The sequence below is a fragment of the Lytechinus variegatus genome, chromosome 17 (assembly GCF_018143015.1).
Source record: "Lytechinus variegatus isolate NC3 chromosome 17, Lvar_3.0, whole genome shotgun sequence".
In the NCBI taxonomy this organism is placed as follows: domain Eukaryota; kingdom Metazoa; phylum Echinodermata; class Echinoidea; order Temnopleuroida; family Toxopneustidae; genus Lytechinus; species Lytechinus variegatus.
Window position 1 is genome coordinate 30,046,865 of NC_054756.1, and position 16,641 is coordinate 30,063,505.

General features: G+C 34.5%; 2 protein-coding genes across 2 annotated transcripts; one reads left to right on the forward strand and one right to left on the reverse strand.

The window, feature by feature from the left end:
• Positions 1–5,723: 5,723 nt before the first annotated feature.
• Positions 5,724–6,728, reverse strand: LOC121430623 (somatostatin receptor type 3-like). Its single transcript, XM_041627939.1, has one exon. The coding sequence runs from the start codon at positions 6,726–6,728 to the stop codon at positions 5,724–5,726; it is 1,005 nt and encodes a 334-aa protein (XP_041483873.1).
• Positions 6,729–10,046: 3,318 nt separating this feature from the next.
• Positions 10,047–11,102, forward strand: LOC121430624 (galanin receptor 2b-like). Its single transcript, XM_041627940.1, has one exon. It carries the CDS (start codon positions 10,047–10,049, stop codon positions 11,100–11,102), a length of 1,056 nt encoding a protein of 351 aa, XP_041483874.1.
• Positions 11,103–16,641: the final 5,539 nt, after the last annotated feature.

Genomic DNA, 16,641 nt, shown 5'->3' on the forward strand with positions numbered 1-16,641 from the left:
TATTTATATATATATATATATATATATATATATATATATATATATATATATATATATATATATATATATATATATATGTATACATATGAACGATTAAAAATATTCATACTCATATGATATTGTGGTGTGCATACAGCGCATTCAAACTGAAACATTAGAAATCAGTATGGAACAATATTAAAAAACTGAGTTGGCTAATGATCGATTCAATTCAATGAAATAAACAAGATGTTTTCCAGACAAATATATAAAGATATACATAGGCCTATATACTTTTTATCACAATATAGATAAACCTTATTGAACTACAGTACTGAACTACAGCAGACGAAAAACAAGTCTAGACCAACTACAAGACTAGATATAACATTATACAGATATTGCCTACCTAGAGTTTGAATATAACATTTCCTCTCCCCGACGGAGTTATATTTTTCCCAAGGGATTATATTTTGCCCGAAGCGCGCAGCGCTGAGGGAAAATATTACCCCGAGGGAAAAATATAGCTTCGGAGGGGAGTTGAAATGTTATTTATTAAAACGATAGACCAGGCAATATCTGTTATATTATATAGTATATGTGGATTCGCCATCAGAAATTTCTTTCATCATCTGGCTCAAACCCGAAATTCTTGCTTCAGCTCTGATCCATCTACGTCATAACAGATTTTTCTTATAATGCATCAAGCGCGTTCTTCATTCAATCGACGCGTTAACATTAGCGCGTACATTTTTACACTTGTTACGCAACTTGTATGCAGAGAGTGACGTCACCTTAGTAAATATAACGCCGCAATTGAAAATACAACGCAGTATATTCCCTGAGGTGACGTCAAATGCGATCCTCGCAGCCATGGTCACGTGATGGCGTATTGACCTATCACTGATTCGAATCTACATGACCTATGTAATATAATCGGATATTTAACGTGTTATAATATATGCAGATATGTTTTAACTTTTTACTGAGAGTATAAAATAAATAAAATGTCGTTGCCTATTGTACCAATCACTTTTGCCATATTGCCTCATTTTCATGGATCAAGTAAATTTTATTGGCATGTCAATATGTTTTAATGCAAAGTTCATTACGAAGAAATCGCCAAAGTTCCCTGATAAAAAGAAAATATCAACCATTTCATTTAATTTCGGTAAATGAACTTGCGGCGTTTTCGTCATAATGTATTTCGTTTAAGAAAATATATTCTTGACAGGTCAATGAAATTTACCTGATGAAAAGGTTTAAAATTTTAAAGACAGTGTCTCCTTGAATTCATTCAAACGTAAACTCAAACGTATCCTGCTTAATTCCTATAATTCTTCTCAACGGAACTAACACTTCATTATCTTGATTATAATCCTTACATTTTTCACTTTTATTTTATCTTTTTTCATCTATATTGTCCAGTCATATCCTTTGTTATTTCACCAGATCAAGCTGGTTCATGGTCAGCCCTTTCCCATTCTTAGTTTTACTCCTTTTTAAAAACTAGTTGTCTTGTACTGTCCTGTCTCTTGTTTTGTCTTGTCTTCTACGTCTTGTCATCCCCTCTCTCTGTTTTTTCCTGTCTTGCGCAACATATCCTTTACAACGAAGACCTCTTTGTGTGAAAAGCTTTGCATTTGTTCAGTTTTTATGTTTCCGTCAATATGATTTCTTTTTCTCTTTTTCTTTCCTGTAATACATGCATGTACGCATATAGTAAGTCGACTATAATTTCTTCTTTTCCAAGGGGGATCCACAATTTTACAAGCTTTGCTTTTTAGTGGATCCCCCTCATTTCCATATCCATTTATGCTCTATATTATACTGTGTTTTTTTTACGAAGTAAGAATGCCCTTCTGTAAAATTGTATTTGATTTATATTGTTTTATATTACTTTGTATTATGTTTTGAATGGAAATGAAATAAAAGAATTGAATTGAATTGAATTGAAAAAATCATAATATCATAAAGCATAGAAGCTCACTTCTTGACGTGTGTGTAATGTGTAAGTCATGGTTTATATGTTATATTATCCCAATTCGCAAGGTACTGTAGCAAAACAATTAAACTTGACAGTGACATATCGTATTCGTGTATGACGTATGACGGTCATACAACCTGGTTGGTAATTACAATAATGGTGCGGATTACTAAAAATATATATAATGTTAAAAACAGCGAAAAGTGATACAGTAGTGTAAATGAGTTCGTGATCCATCAGTACATATTATCACAAGGTTATAGTAAAACTGGTATTAAGATTGATTTCGTAATTAAATGCATCAGTACAAACTATAACACGGTTAGTGAAACTGGTATTAAGATTGATTTCGTTATTAAAGACATCAGTACAAACTATTACACGGATAGTAAAACTGGTAATAAGATTGATTCCGTTTCTTTAATGCATCAGTACATATTATCACACGCTAAGTGAAACTGGCATTAAAGTGATTGGTTAACAACATTGGTTTGACTTTAAAAAAATCTGAGCTAGAAGGTCACACTTATTACCTGTGTCTGTGATATGTTACAAAAATGAAGCCCAGAAAAAATTGCGTTCGAAAATAATTATTTAGTGCTTCAAAAATTGAAATATAAAGTGACCGGAAACACCATCTTAAATTCATCCCATACACTTATGTGTACTATTCAGGCGTCTATAAGACGCCTATTTACAAAATCGGGGCTTGCCTTGTAGTTTTAGCTTTTCATTCTCAATAATGGTTGTTTTCAGGGTTTATTAGTTCTAATACATGCACTTGTACACATGTTTCATCTTGGTTTGAGAATTTTTTAAATCGGCTGGTCACAAAGTTAAACAATACCTTTAAGATTTATCTCGTTATTAAATCCATCAGTGTATACAATCACACGGTTTGCAAAGCTGGTATTAGGATTGATTTCGTTATCAAATGCATCAGTTTATACTATCACACGCTAAGTGAAACTGGCATTAAGATTGATCTCGTTATTACATGCATCAGTTTATACTTTTACACGGTTAGTGAAACTGGTATTAGGATTGATTCCGTTATCAAATGCATCAGTACAAACTATAACACGGTTAGTGAAACTGGTAATTAAGATTGATTTCGTTATCAAATGCATCAGTACATATTATCACGCGGTGAGTGAATGCATCAACTATCACACGATTAGTGAAACTGGTATTTAAATCAATTCCGTTATTAAAAGCCTCAGTACGTACTATGACACGCTAAGCGAAACTGGTACTAAGATTGATTTCGTTATTAAATGCATCAGTATACATACTATCACGCGGGAATTGAAACTTAAGATTGAGTTCGTGATGCATCAATGTATACTATACACGGTTAGTAAAACTGGCATTCGTTATTAAAGGCATCAGTACAAACTCTAACACGGTTAGTAAAACTGGTATTAAGATTGATTTCGTTGTCACACGGTTAGTAAAACTGGTTGATTCCGTTATTAAATGCATCAGTACATACTATCACACACTTCGTAAAGCTTGTATAATTACGATTGATTCAATTAACAAATATTATCACACAGTAAGTAAAACTGGTATTATGATTGATTTCGTTATCAAATGCATCAGTACATACTATCACACGGTAAGTGAAACTTTTATTAAGATTGAGTTCGTGATGCATCAATCGTTACTAGGGGCGGATCCAGCTTCCGCCAATGGGGGGGGGGGCAAATTTTTTTTCAAAGATATTTTCCCCAATAGGCCGCTCAAAATGGATTTTTGTTTGTTTCTTTGAAGGAGTAAAGAGCCAACAATTTTGAGGGGGCTCGATATGGCGTATAGCGTAAAATTGATAAGAAGGTGCGAGCGAGCAAAAAAATTGAGATTTTTATTACAAAAATCCAAGTTTGTGATAGATTTTAAACTTAACATTTAGAAAATTGTATCATATTTCACTCTCGTCCCTTCATCTTTTCTCTTTTTTTTCTTGGTCGTGAAAAATGAGGGGGGGGGGCACAACGCCTATAACAGTCATTTCTTAGCTTTATTCTTATAAAACAACGTACATGTGTAATAATCTCATCACGCGAAGCGCGAGCTAATTTTTTTTTGAATTTCATGTATTTTGTGCACAAATTTAACATTCTGGATATTCTATATAATTACTGCGAGCGCGAGCTAAAATTTTTAATATGCTTTCCGGCCTGATCGAAAAGGGACTTGTTAAAGACGTTTTGCAGTTAGCCATTAAGACGATACATACTTCAAAGATTAGATTATGCTGGCGCTATGAGCAAACTGAAATTTTTTTGACATTCCTAACTTAAATATTGACATTCTAAGCACTTTTTGTAATCATTAACAGTATATGTATGATGCGAGCACGGAGGGCGACCGGAAAAAAAAAGAAATTTCTGACCTAAAAAAGGGACACGCTATTTATGTTTTGTAAATCATGAAAATGATGGGTAATTTGGGACCTTCCTACATTAATAATGCGAGAGCAAAGCACGAGCACAAAATTTTTGGTATTCTAAACTGAATAGTTTTAGCACATTTTGAATAAAGATCAAGTTGCGTATGTAAATAAACATGCGTGCACGTGTTTTAGAGTTAGACAGAATCTGGGCATTTTGAATACATTTAATTTTTTATCATGACAATCAATAATGTAAGCGCGAAGAGGTAGCTGAAAATATTTGATATTCCAGTATGAAAATGGTCAATCAAAGCACTGTGTAGGGAACATTGTGAAGTGGATGTGGATATCACTTATTAAATGATGCGAGCGCGAACCGCGAGCTAATATTTTTATTATCGTTTTGCTCTCGGACCAGAACATTCTATGCCTTAGGCATTTTGTCATCATATGAAAATGATAACTATCTTCCTATTCCTCTTCCTAAGCACGAAATGAAACTTATCGATATTCCTTTCTGGAAAAGTGAATTTAGTTATTAGGAATTCATAAAAATTTTATAATCACATTCATTAATCTAATAAGCCTATAATGAGTGCGTGAAATTTGTTAACGTTGGGCATGAAAACTTAATATTTGAAGCACTTTTGTATTCATGAATAAGATCCATGGGTTGATATATTTTGAACAATCAATACGAGCGCAAATCGCGAGCCGAAATTTTTGATACACTGTCATAAAAGGGGGATTTTAAGTATTTTGTTTTAGAATTAATATAGAGGTATACTGAAATCACCAATCAAAATGCGAGCGCGCAGCGCTAGCTGAAAGGGCTTTGTTTTTGACAATCACACCTTATGGGATATTTTGAGAATCTTATGGAATACACAAAGACAATAGATAGGCATACTTGGCGATTCAAATAATGCGAGCGCAAAGCGCAAGCATCGATATGTTGATATTCACACCATAAAACGGACATTTTACAGAGCACTTAAACAAAATCAATTTATAAATCAAACAAAATAATGAAAGCTCCATGTCAGAGTTGAAACATGTTTTGTATATTGACTTCAAAACTTGATTGAATTGATTGAACAAGATTTGTATCTCATCGAACAGGCAATGTGAGCGCATAGCGCGAGCGAAAATTTAATGTAGTGCCAATAAATAAAAAAAAAATCCTCCAAGTCTTCCCCTGACCTTATTTTATTCACTCGTCTCCCTCCTCTTCTTTTTTCTCTTCTTTTTTTGTCCTTTATTTCCCCTTCTTTTTTTTCTTTCTTCCCCCCATTATTTTAGTCCGCCAATAGGGGGGGGGGGCCCCTTGGCCCCCTGGATCCGCCTATATGAATACTATCACACAGCAAGAGAAATAGTACTCGGGGTAGTTGTTGATCTCTTTGCTTCTTTTCCCCTTTTCCACCGGCAGAAAACCTGCCTCAGTCCTTTTTGAAATCGTCGATATTGAAAGGAATATATGAAGGGGTTGATCCACATATTACCGAAAGCAATGAAAACCGACAGTGTATAGATCAATCCAGTCAGATCGATGTTGAGTCCAAAAACATACAACCAGTATATTATCTGGTTTGGTAACCAGCAAATGACAAAACAAGCAGACACAATCAACATCATCTTTAGGACATTCCTTCTGGCACGAATACGACTGTTAGTGTTGGGAGCTGACGTATCTGAAGAAGTCACCTGAGATCCTCCAGACTTTCCACTATCCTTGAATTGTTCTGTCATTGTAATCTTCAGCCTTATGTAAACAGCTATGTATACATAAATAATAACGATGGTCGGGAGAAATAACTCCAGGATCGTAGCTCCAAACGTAAGGCCAGTCCTTGATGCAATGTTCGGGAAAAGAAACAGATGGCACTGGTTCTGTTCTACCTTCGAGAACCAGGCTAGGTACTGCTGATAGGCAAATCCCGATAACCATGGTAGAGCTACAAGACAGGCCAACTTCGTTGATTTGGTTCTACTATGGTAATGAAGAGGGAATACGAGAGCATAGTACCGCTCGAGTGTCATTAATGTTAGATTGAGTGAACTAGCGACGATCAGAGACCAGAACGGATACTTGGAGTGCCAAAATGCGCATAGGAACCGGGCAAGGATTGGGTTGTTGGTTGGAATAGATGGTAGAGGAGCAACGAAGCTGGCCAGGAGTAGGAGCGATGTCAAGAGATCAATCAGAGATTGATTACCGATCAAGACATTAGCGACATCGTGCAGATCGCGTACGACGATGATGACGACAAGAACGAGAGTATTACCAATGACGCCCAATAATCCCATCACAGTATAAACTGTCGAAATTGTAACATCACTCAGAGCTGTTTTCTCACTCATCTCTCCTGTTGAATTCGAAAAAGTGATATTCATTCTAAGGAAAGTTGTCAAAGACTGCACACTTATGATAAAACAATCTGTCAATACTATTTTTGATTTCGATGAATACATGTGAATACTTTGCATGAATCTACAGCGTAGGGATGACTATCGAAGTGCGAAGATTGCAAGGATACGTATTAACCAGACAGAATACGAAGGAAACGTCTTCTTCTCGACCATCAAAATGTAAATTGGCTTTGAAAACACATCTCGTCTCGGTCTTTATAGATGCAGTCGAAATTTCTCCGACTCATGAAGTGGTGTGTTTAAAGAAATAAGATCAAATAAAAACGAACAAAGATAATATTCCGGAAGAAATGCCTACATAAGGAATAGTCATCTATGAATAATTTTGACTAGCCGAACTTCTGTAATAGATGTTAAAAACTCTCTGTACGAACTGAACTTAAAGGGCCAAGATGTGAAAGCTAGCAATTATGTTTGACAAAAAAAAACTTTTCAGGCATAATTCAAATTGTAGATATAGTGCACATTCCCTCAAACTCCGATATTCGATGCCAAGCTAATATTATTGTTAAAAAGACGATTATTCAACTTTCCTTTTTAAATGGTAATGCAATATGTCGTCAACAAAAGGTTAATTTCTCTTTGAATTAGAAGCACCTTTTTAAAGCATTCCTTAATGCCAAGGGTTTTTCGTACAGGGATATTGAAAGAATGACGCTCACTTTTGGAAAAATATTTTCTTTTTAATTAAATATCAAACAGAGCGTATTTGAATTGATATGGATTTTCCGGTGATCTACATGTAAATGGCTATTGGAAAAGTAGCTCCAGATCTGTTCGACAAAGCATTTATTCCTTAAGTCTTCTATAATTTCAAAAACAGGTTTGAAAGGCTTATTATTTTTCAAGGATCGTTTCGGTAGAACCCAACAGAACATACAGAAGAACGTTCGATAACGGTTTTTTTTTAATGTCAAACTCAGTTTAATAGCAACCTCAATTTTTTAAGGTTATCAGGGAGATGAGTGGAAGCATACAAAAACGTTTAATCAATGTTGGTGCACGAAGAGGAAATATATTTTCTCTTTTACGGTTTGTATCAAGCCTCAATAGATTGGAAAGGTATTGATTCCATGATGGATTGTGGAATATATCTCGGTTTAAAAATTGGAATAAGCGATGAATACCAAGAGGTCATAATACACGTTGTATGAATATAATTCTACTTTAAACATCGTCTCCGGAAGATGCATCTTCTAAGAATGTATCATGGGGGAAAAAAGATGGCTTCTTCATATATCACATTTCTTTTAAAGTTATCCAGCCAATAATGTGAGAAAAATATTAAAATGTTAAGCCTGCAAAATACATGTTTTCATAACTGAGCCTTGTGACAGAATTAATCTTTTACGTGGATTAGATATTACAAAGTTAGGAAAATGCAGTGCCTAAACAATTGAACTTTTCCAATATCCGTGTAAGGGTTATCTCATTTATATCATTTTTTAATATAACTTAAGATGAATGAGGGCTGAAACCTACATGACAGGAAAGATATCGCCAAAGAAAAGGTGAGTCTATAAAGCAAAGATACCTTGAATAGTACTATCTCTGGTAATACATTAGGTACATTATGTAACAGTGCCGGATCTACAAGGGGGAGGGTAGGGTGTTTAACCCCCACCTTGGGCTGCCAAGTAATAAAAAGTCATCACGTACATTTTGGAGTCAACCCGAAATCATTCTACATGTTTAGTGAACCCTTTTTTGTGTTACTTGTAAAATCTATTCGCAGTACTAAAATGATCTTCCATTGGTAGTGAACACCCCCCCCCCTTTTTGGCTTCTTAAATTTGTCGGTGAAACCCCCTCTTTGGGAAAAAAAAAGCAAGATCAGCCCTCTGATTGATATGGATTCTTTAAAAAGGGCAACTCTTCTCTTTGGGAATTATCTTATCATGATTATAAGACAGTTTCTAATATGGTAACTCATGAACTCTGCAACACAGTTTTTTGCTGGTATAACGCCCAGCTGGTCTATAACCAATACATATGAAACAGTTTACATCTAAGTTAAACGGGAATAGTGGCTGACCTTATAGACGACAAAAATACTCTCGGGTCTCTTTTTATCAAAGTGAAGGCAATGGCAGAGCGAGGATTCGATTTCACAACCATTATGAGTCCAATTCTCGAACCACTAGACCACACGACCCCGGGTATTAATATTTTCTTATAAGACAATTTACATCGGCTTGGTTGTAAGGAACATCACTTTACTGAAAAAGCCAACATTAACCCAACTTGTTTTCAACCCTGAACTTTAATTAACGAAATCACACTGTCTTTTACATGTTTTATATCTATTGAAATGTTCGAATGCATGTATTCTCGAGGTAATTAAATTTCAATTTACGTCAACATTAGGAAATCCAACACCCCATGTTCAATATGTCACAGTGCTTTAATAATGAAAGGATCTTTACAAGGTTGATATACTGAAGTTCGGAAAGGAAATGAATGTTTGAAGTTAGAAGAAAGGGACAGCAGCAAACCTGTTCTCTCTCAATTTACATGACGTCTTGTTATGTCAGCTGAAGAAAAAATGAAATCCCACGGAGAGCAAATATTATTTTACAACTATTCAATGATATAAGTACCAAATTCGAATACAAAAAGGTTTAAGTCACTAGTGGGAAGAAAATCCATGCGTGTTAAATACAAAGAAAATAATTGATCAACTATTACAAGCATTCTATTAGGTATCACGGTATGGATGATCTAAAACATACGCAGAGACACGAATATTTATTGTCTCATTTCATCTAATATTATGTTGTCATTCAGAAAAGGTGTTTGAACAGTCTGGATTGACTTTGACAAATTATTAAGTTACCAGGATCATTAACCATTGCTGGTTGTCCCTACTGCACCTGCCTTAGTTATAATTGCAATGTCATTTTTCTCATTTTGTTAGTATAAAAAATTATTCATGTAATCCGATAGTCATCTTTGCAGGAGGCACTTTTCACAAATATAACGGACAGAGGCGATTTCTCTGCGAAAACCGAATGGATTTTAATGAAATAATTTCTGTAGCCATTTTCATTTTGGTAACGAAAACATTCGCTTGGATTCAGATAAATCATTCAAGGGCACGGAATTTGTCGAATCTTACTTATTAAAGAAACACGAAGGCCAAAAAAAATCCACATTTTATAAGTTTTCCTCCTTTGAGTTAAGTCTGGAGAAACACGAAGGCAAAATTATCAGCAGTTTTGTAACAATTTCTCCTTCTTTAATTGAGTTATGTCTGGAGAAGGGATGGAAGCCAACAGTTCTAATTCTACTGCTGAAGGTCAAGTTAAAGATCAAGCTATCTCTGTCCTTACAACTACCATCTACATTGTGATGGGATTATTGGGCGTCGTTGGTAATACTCTCGTTCTTGTCGTCATCATCGTCGTACGCGATCTCCACGATGTCGCTAATGTCTTGATCGGTAATCAATCTCTGATTGATCTCTTGACATCGCTCCTTCTCCTGGCCAGCTTCGTTGCTCCTCTACCATCTATTCCAACCAACAACCCAATCCTTGCCCGGTTCCTATGCGCGTTTTGGCACTCCAAGTATCCGTTCTGGTCTCTAATCGTCGCTAGTTCACTCAATCTAACATTAATGACACTGGAGCGGTACTATGCTATCGTATTCCCTCTTCATTACCATAGTAGAACCAAATCAACGAAGTTGGCCTGTCTTGTAGCTCTACCATGGTTGTCTGGATTCGCCTATCAGCAAAACCTGATGTGGTTCTCGCAGATGGACAATGACAGTTGCAATTTATTCCAATTCCCAAACAATGAGACGAGAACCGGTTTCGCTTTTGGTGCAATGTTTTTAGAACTGGTCTTACCAATTGCAGTAATGGCATTCGTGTACACTTCGTTGACCAGAAAGTTGAGATCGACCATGGAAGAAAAATTCAACAAGAGGACCAAGGAAAATCCTAGATTAACCTCAGAATCGAAAACAAGGAAAGCTGGACGTGTGGACCATCGACGTACTGCCAGAAGAAATATCATTAAAGTAATGCTGACAGTGTCTCTTTTCTTTATCATCTGTTGGACCCCGAACCAAGTGCTTTATATGGCCTTTTGTTTTGGTTACAACTTGAACTTTAACGGTTTCCTTTACACATTCTCCGTCTTTATTGCTTTCGGCAATATGTGGATCAATCCGTTTATCTATTCCTTTCAATATCGAAGATTTCAAAAAGGATTGAGGAAGGTCTTCTGTCGGTGGCGTAAAGAAAAGAGGTCCAACAAACCAATGGCCGTTTCAAATACACTTTCAGCAACTCTTTGACATTTGATCATTCTATCAATTTGATATATTTTGAATTTATTCAAAGAAAGAGAGGTTATGTAATATTAACTGATGTATCTTTATTTTCATTTATTTATTTGTTTTTATTCTACTTATCTATTTATTGCATTATCGTTATCATTACCATTATTATTATCATTATCGTTATTATCATTATTTTTTTTTATTTTTTTTTTTCCTTTTTTTTTTTTTGGGGGGGGGAAGCTTGATCAAATTCAGCTACGCATGGAGTGGCCAAAGCTTTCAAATGATGGACTACCTTATGAAAAACAGTGGAGCCAAGATGTCGGATAATCCTTGTTTTCATAACAATTACTTTTCAAATTCACATATATCTATTCATACAACTGGAATGGGGTTTGAACGACACTCCTCTAAATAGGGTCTCTTCAACCAAATTCTTAGGTCTCATGATTGACGATAAATTGAAATGGAACATTCATATTCAAAATATATCCAAAACTATATCCAGGAATATTGGTGTAATGAATAAAATAAGAAACTTTTTTTTCCAAAGTCAACACTTTTCACACTATATTCCTCCCTAATACTTCCTTATCTGAATTATGGAATAATGACATGGGGTAACGCCAACAAATTACAGGCAAAATTGTCATCCTACAAAAGAACATTATAAGAATTATACATAATGCTCCTCCTCGTTCTCATACTAACAATTCATTTTACAAGTCGAATATTTTAAAATTTCCAGACCTATTTCTTTTTCAAACAGGCAATTCATGTATAAATTGAATTCAAACGAACTGCCAAACATATTAATTAACATGTTTACACAAAATAACGCCATTCACAATTACCCAACAAGACAATCCCTCCGTTTTCACCTTCCCCGTACCCGCACTCAACTTGCACAAAAAACAATTTCCTTTTACGGTGCTTAAGACTGGAATACACTCAGTCACGACATCATTAACTTCGTTAGTCTGAACTGCTTTAAAATCAAGCTAAAAAAGCACATTTTCGAATCTTATAGAGTAAGTCCAAATTGAGCGCTCAGGACACAACCTCTCCCTTTCTTTCTTTTTCTTTCTTTCTTTCTTTCTTTCTTTCTTTCTTTCTCTACTTTCCTCTTTGTCCTTCCGTTTCATCTGCCATCACTCTTATTTTTTTCTCTTTCTTTCTCTTTCATCCACACAGGTACACCAGTCTTTCTTCTCGGTTACATTTCTTTTCACTTCCATCCATAATTTCCGCACTCCATCCAACACAATAGCATTTTTAGGATTTTTTTTCTCGTTCTTGCATTTATACTTATACCTACAAACCTGTCTTTTAACTTATTCTTTGAGGAATCCACACTCAACAAGCCTTGCTTTTTAGTGGATCCCTCCATTTCCTCAACATTTATTTAAATAGTAAAGATGAATTAAAAGAAATTATATGCAAAATTCTTTATCATGAATAGTCTACAGTTATTATTATGATTATCTCAACCCAGACAAAATACACGAGAGGCGAGTAAATGCAGTTTCCGTGGAGTTTAATAAATTGTTTCTGAAAAGCATCTTCCAAATGATGTATACCGAAATGTAAAATGATGTGGCATCAAATAAAGCCAAAATAATATAATGCAAGAATTAAAACATAAAAATACATGTATAAACGTAAAGCCTCCTGAGATGTGTCATATGCGAAAAAATATAAGTTATTAAACCAATCTCCTCAATTGAAAATTAAAACAGTCCATCCGCATTCATGACAAAGACACCAGTTTGTCATGTTGGCCAAATGTGGGAAACGTAAAAATCCATCTGCAAAGCTACGAAGCAAAGATTCCCGTTTGCAACACGAGCTTATGCAGGAAAACTTTTAAAACAGAAACTAGTGCTCAGAAGCCCCACCAACGGCCCCGAACTAGAATGTGAACGAGGCAACGTTAATGTTCGGTCCTAAATGGAATTCGCTGGTGGCCTCATCCAAATCGGGTGACGAACCACGCCCCGTTCACATTATAACCTGAGGAGTGGAATATACGAAATTGGTCTAAATAACTGAAAATTATTATCTCAGGAAGCCCATAATAAGTGAAGAATCATAATGTGTTGGGAAAAGGCCGAGCTCCAGCAAGGGCGAAAACACCCCCCTGAACACCTGATGATAAATGAACTAAACTAACTGGTAGACCAAAGTAAAATCCAAAGTTATCTAAAAGTAGGTGAACAGGTTGGATGGAATTACCTTGCGGCCCACTTTGGGTGTGCGACCAGGCTTAAGGCCCGAAGCTCACATGCAGGTTAGAATGAATAACATAAAACAAAACATCTTGATGTTGAAAAATTAGTGGGGGTGAAAAGGGGGTGGAGGAGGGAAAAATACAGGAAGTATGTGGCACAAAACAGGTGAATTGAGATAAAAGATGCTTTCCACTCGACTCCACGAAGAAGAATGCTAACTTGTTAGAAATTGGATTTTGCCCCCTCCCGAAATTACCACGTCAGCTAACGCGACGTAGCATCTTTAGCCACGCCTCCTTGTGATGTCCGAACTACCAAAATTCGCAATGCAACATTTTTTGGGCCACGCCTCCTCGTGAAGTCCGAACAATACCATATTTGGCATCGCAACATATCTCCACCAGGCCAAAGGAATTCGCCTGACCAGGCCCCTTCCTTGTAAACACCTGTTACGTACCGCTGGCGAGATATGTTGTTGTCCAGCTAGTCTGACCTGAGATAACCTCTCATTAACTCGCTTTGCGCGTTAAGAGGTATTATCTAGTTCATTGTAAATATCATTATTAATATGGTTATATTGTTTAGTGTCTATTGTAAATATTTATTTATCTATGTCATATGGTCATACTGTATATAGTTGTATATTCATTTATATCTTTGTAATGATTTACTTTACTGTTGAATTAACTTGAGTTGAAATAAAAAATAAACTGAAAGACATAATCATATTGATAAGATAAGAATATTTTGAATTACTCATAGATTACAGAAAATTTCCGCATAATCCCCCAGCTAACGATGAAAGTTTCAATTATCAAACTGGTACACCTGATCTTCAAAAAGTGATAAATCCTCATTGCTTTTGATTAAAACTCCAAACATTAAGTTTGAAGAGTTGTACGATTCTTGTATAGGTTTGTATTGAACATTATCAATTCTTTTCCAGTAGTAATACGGTGGTGAATTATGTTATACATATATAATCCCAGAGACGTTTATAACGTGGTTTGATTATGCCATTTTGACAAGTACTGTAATACTAGTAACCATGGTAACAGGGTCCAGGAGCCAATCATAACCAATGTTTCCATCCTGACATAGCAATGTTAACATGGTGGGCCCCTGGTCCAGCATGAAAGCTGGAAATCGCTAGAAAGATCGTAATAATATTTTTTTTCTGAGGATATCACGTTCTTTGATTTGTTCTTGGATTTGTAGATTTGTTTGAGTGTTAAATGTACTCCTACAAACATAATTCGTACCATGTACTTATAAATGCTAAGATATAAATATCAACGTAGTATAAAACAAAGTAATTGTAAGAATGCAAACTAGCTAAAAGATATAAATTACTGATTCAGCATGAAAATAAAACCAAGCATAACCAAATCAAAGTTAACACTTCGATCTTAGCAATTTGATTTCAAAGTGTTAACTTTGAAATCTAATCGACTTTAATAAAAAAAAAAGGTTTACACTTTGTTTTAATCCTGTAAAGCTATTGTTTTTTAACATTGATATAGATATCTTAAACCAAATGACGATATAGCTGTAGAAAAATATCTTTCCGCTTGAGTCGGCACCGCTTATTTTTGAAAAGTTTGTGAAAAGTGATTTGCGCAGAACTATATGACTAAAAGTAGAGGTTAATCAAAAAGGAAAGAGATGAATTGTGTTAAAATGATGAGGATGTAATCATCGTTCAATATTTCGATGCAAGAATTTCTCAATCGCAATGTTTGAAGGAGAAAACGAGACTGACGTTGCGACTAAGTTTCAATGTTTATATTATAGGTACAGGATAGATTTTCAAGGTTTATATCTTGGTACAGAATATATTTTCAAGGTTCAAGGTTTCTATCATAGGTACAATATATATTTTCAAGGTTCAAGGCTTATATCATAGGTACAATATATATTTTCAAGGTTCAAGGTTTATATCATAGGACAATATATATTTTCAAGGTTCAAGGCTTATATCATAGGTACAATATATATTTTCAAGGTTCAAGGTTTATATCATAGGACAATATATATTTTCAAGGTTCAAGGTTTATATCATAGGTTCAGTATATATTTTCACGGTTCAAGGTTTATATCATAGGTACAGTATATATTTTCACGGTTCAAGGTTTATATCATAGGTACAGTATTTTCAAGGCTCAAGGTTTATATTTTAGGTACATAATATATTTTCAAGGTTCAAGATTTATATCATAGGTACAGTATATATTTTCAAGGTTCAAGATTTATATCATAGGTACAGTATATATTTTCAAGGTTCAAGATTTATATCATAGGTACAGTATATATTTTCAAGGTTCAAGATTTATATCATAGGTACAGTATATATTTTCAAGGTTCAAGATTTATATCATAGGTGCAGTATATATTTTCAAGGTTCAAGATTTATATCATAGGTACAGTATATATTTTCAAGGTTCAAGATTTATATCATAGGTACAGTATATATTTTCAAGGTTCAAGATTTATATCATAGGTACAGTATATATTTTCAAGGTTCAAGATTTATATCATAGGTACAGTATATATTTTCAAGGTTCAAGATTTATATCATAGGTACAGTATATATTTTCAAGGTTCAAGGTTTATATCATAGGTACAGTATATATTTTCAAGGTTCAAGATTTATATCATAGGTACAGTATATATTTTCAAGGTTCAAGATTTTTATCATAGGTACAGTATATATTTCAAGGTTCAAGGTTTATTTTATAGGTGCAGTATATTTTTTCAAGGTTCAATGTTTATTTTATAGGTACAGTATATTTTTTCAATTCAATTCAATTCAAATTTATTTTCATTCTTCAAAATGATACAAATAAGTACAAAATAGATTGATTCAATTTAAATAAACAATAGCATGAACAAAATTCAATATTGGAAGAAAAAAAAAATACATATTTGAAAGTAATCTAAATATAAATTAACATACATGTCAAATTAAATCAATATAATCAATATCATTACATATAATTGAATCAACGCAATTATATATCATAAGAAGAATGGAGGGGTCCACTGAAAAGCAAAGCTTGTATAATGTGGACCCCTCAAAAAATAGATACAATGAATATAGAAATATACGTAAAGTAATACATGAAGATAACGAAAAGGCAAGTAATAATAGTAAATAACACGAAACAACACAACACATGAACATGAGGTGGACAATAGTACGATAACAACTGCCTAGAATATAGAAAGAAAATAGAGATAGGGAGAGGGATGCAAAGCTAATTTGCTGCATATAATTATATTATGTCTACACATACATACACATCAATACACGCACACACACA

What these genes read in the sequence shown, in the direction of transcription:
- LOC121430623 (XM_041627939.1), bottom strand. Translation starts at nt 6,728, where the DNA reads ATGAGTGAGAAAACAGCTCTGAGTGATGTTACAATTTCGACAGTTTAT.
- LOC121430624 (XM_041627940.1), top strand. Translation starts at nt 10,047, where the DNA reads ATGTCTGGAGAAGGGATGGAAGCCAACAGTTCTAATTCTACTGCTGAA.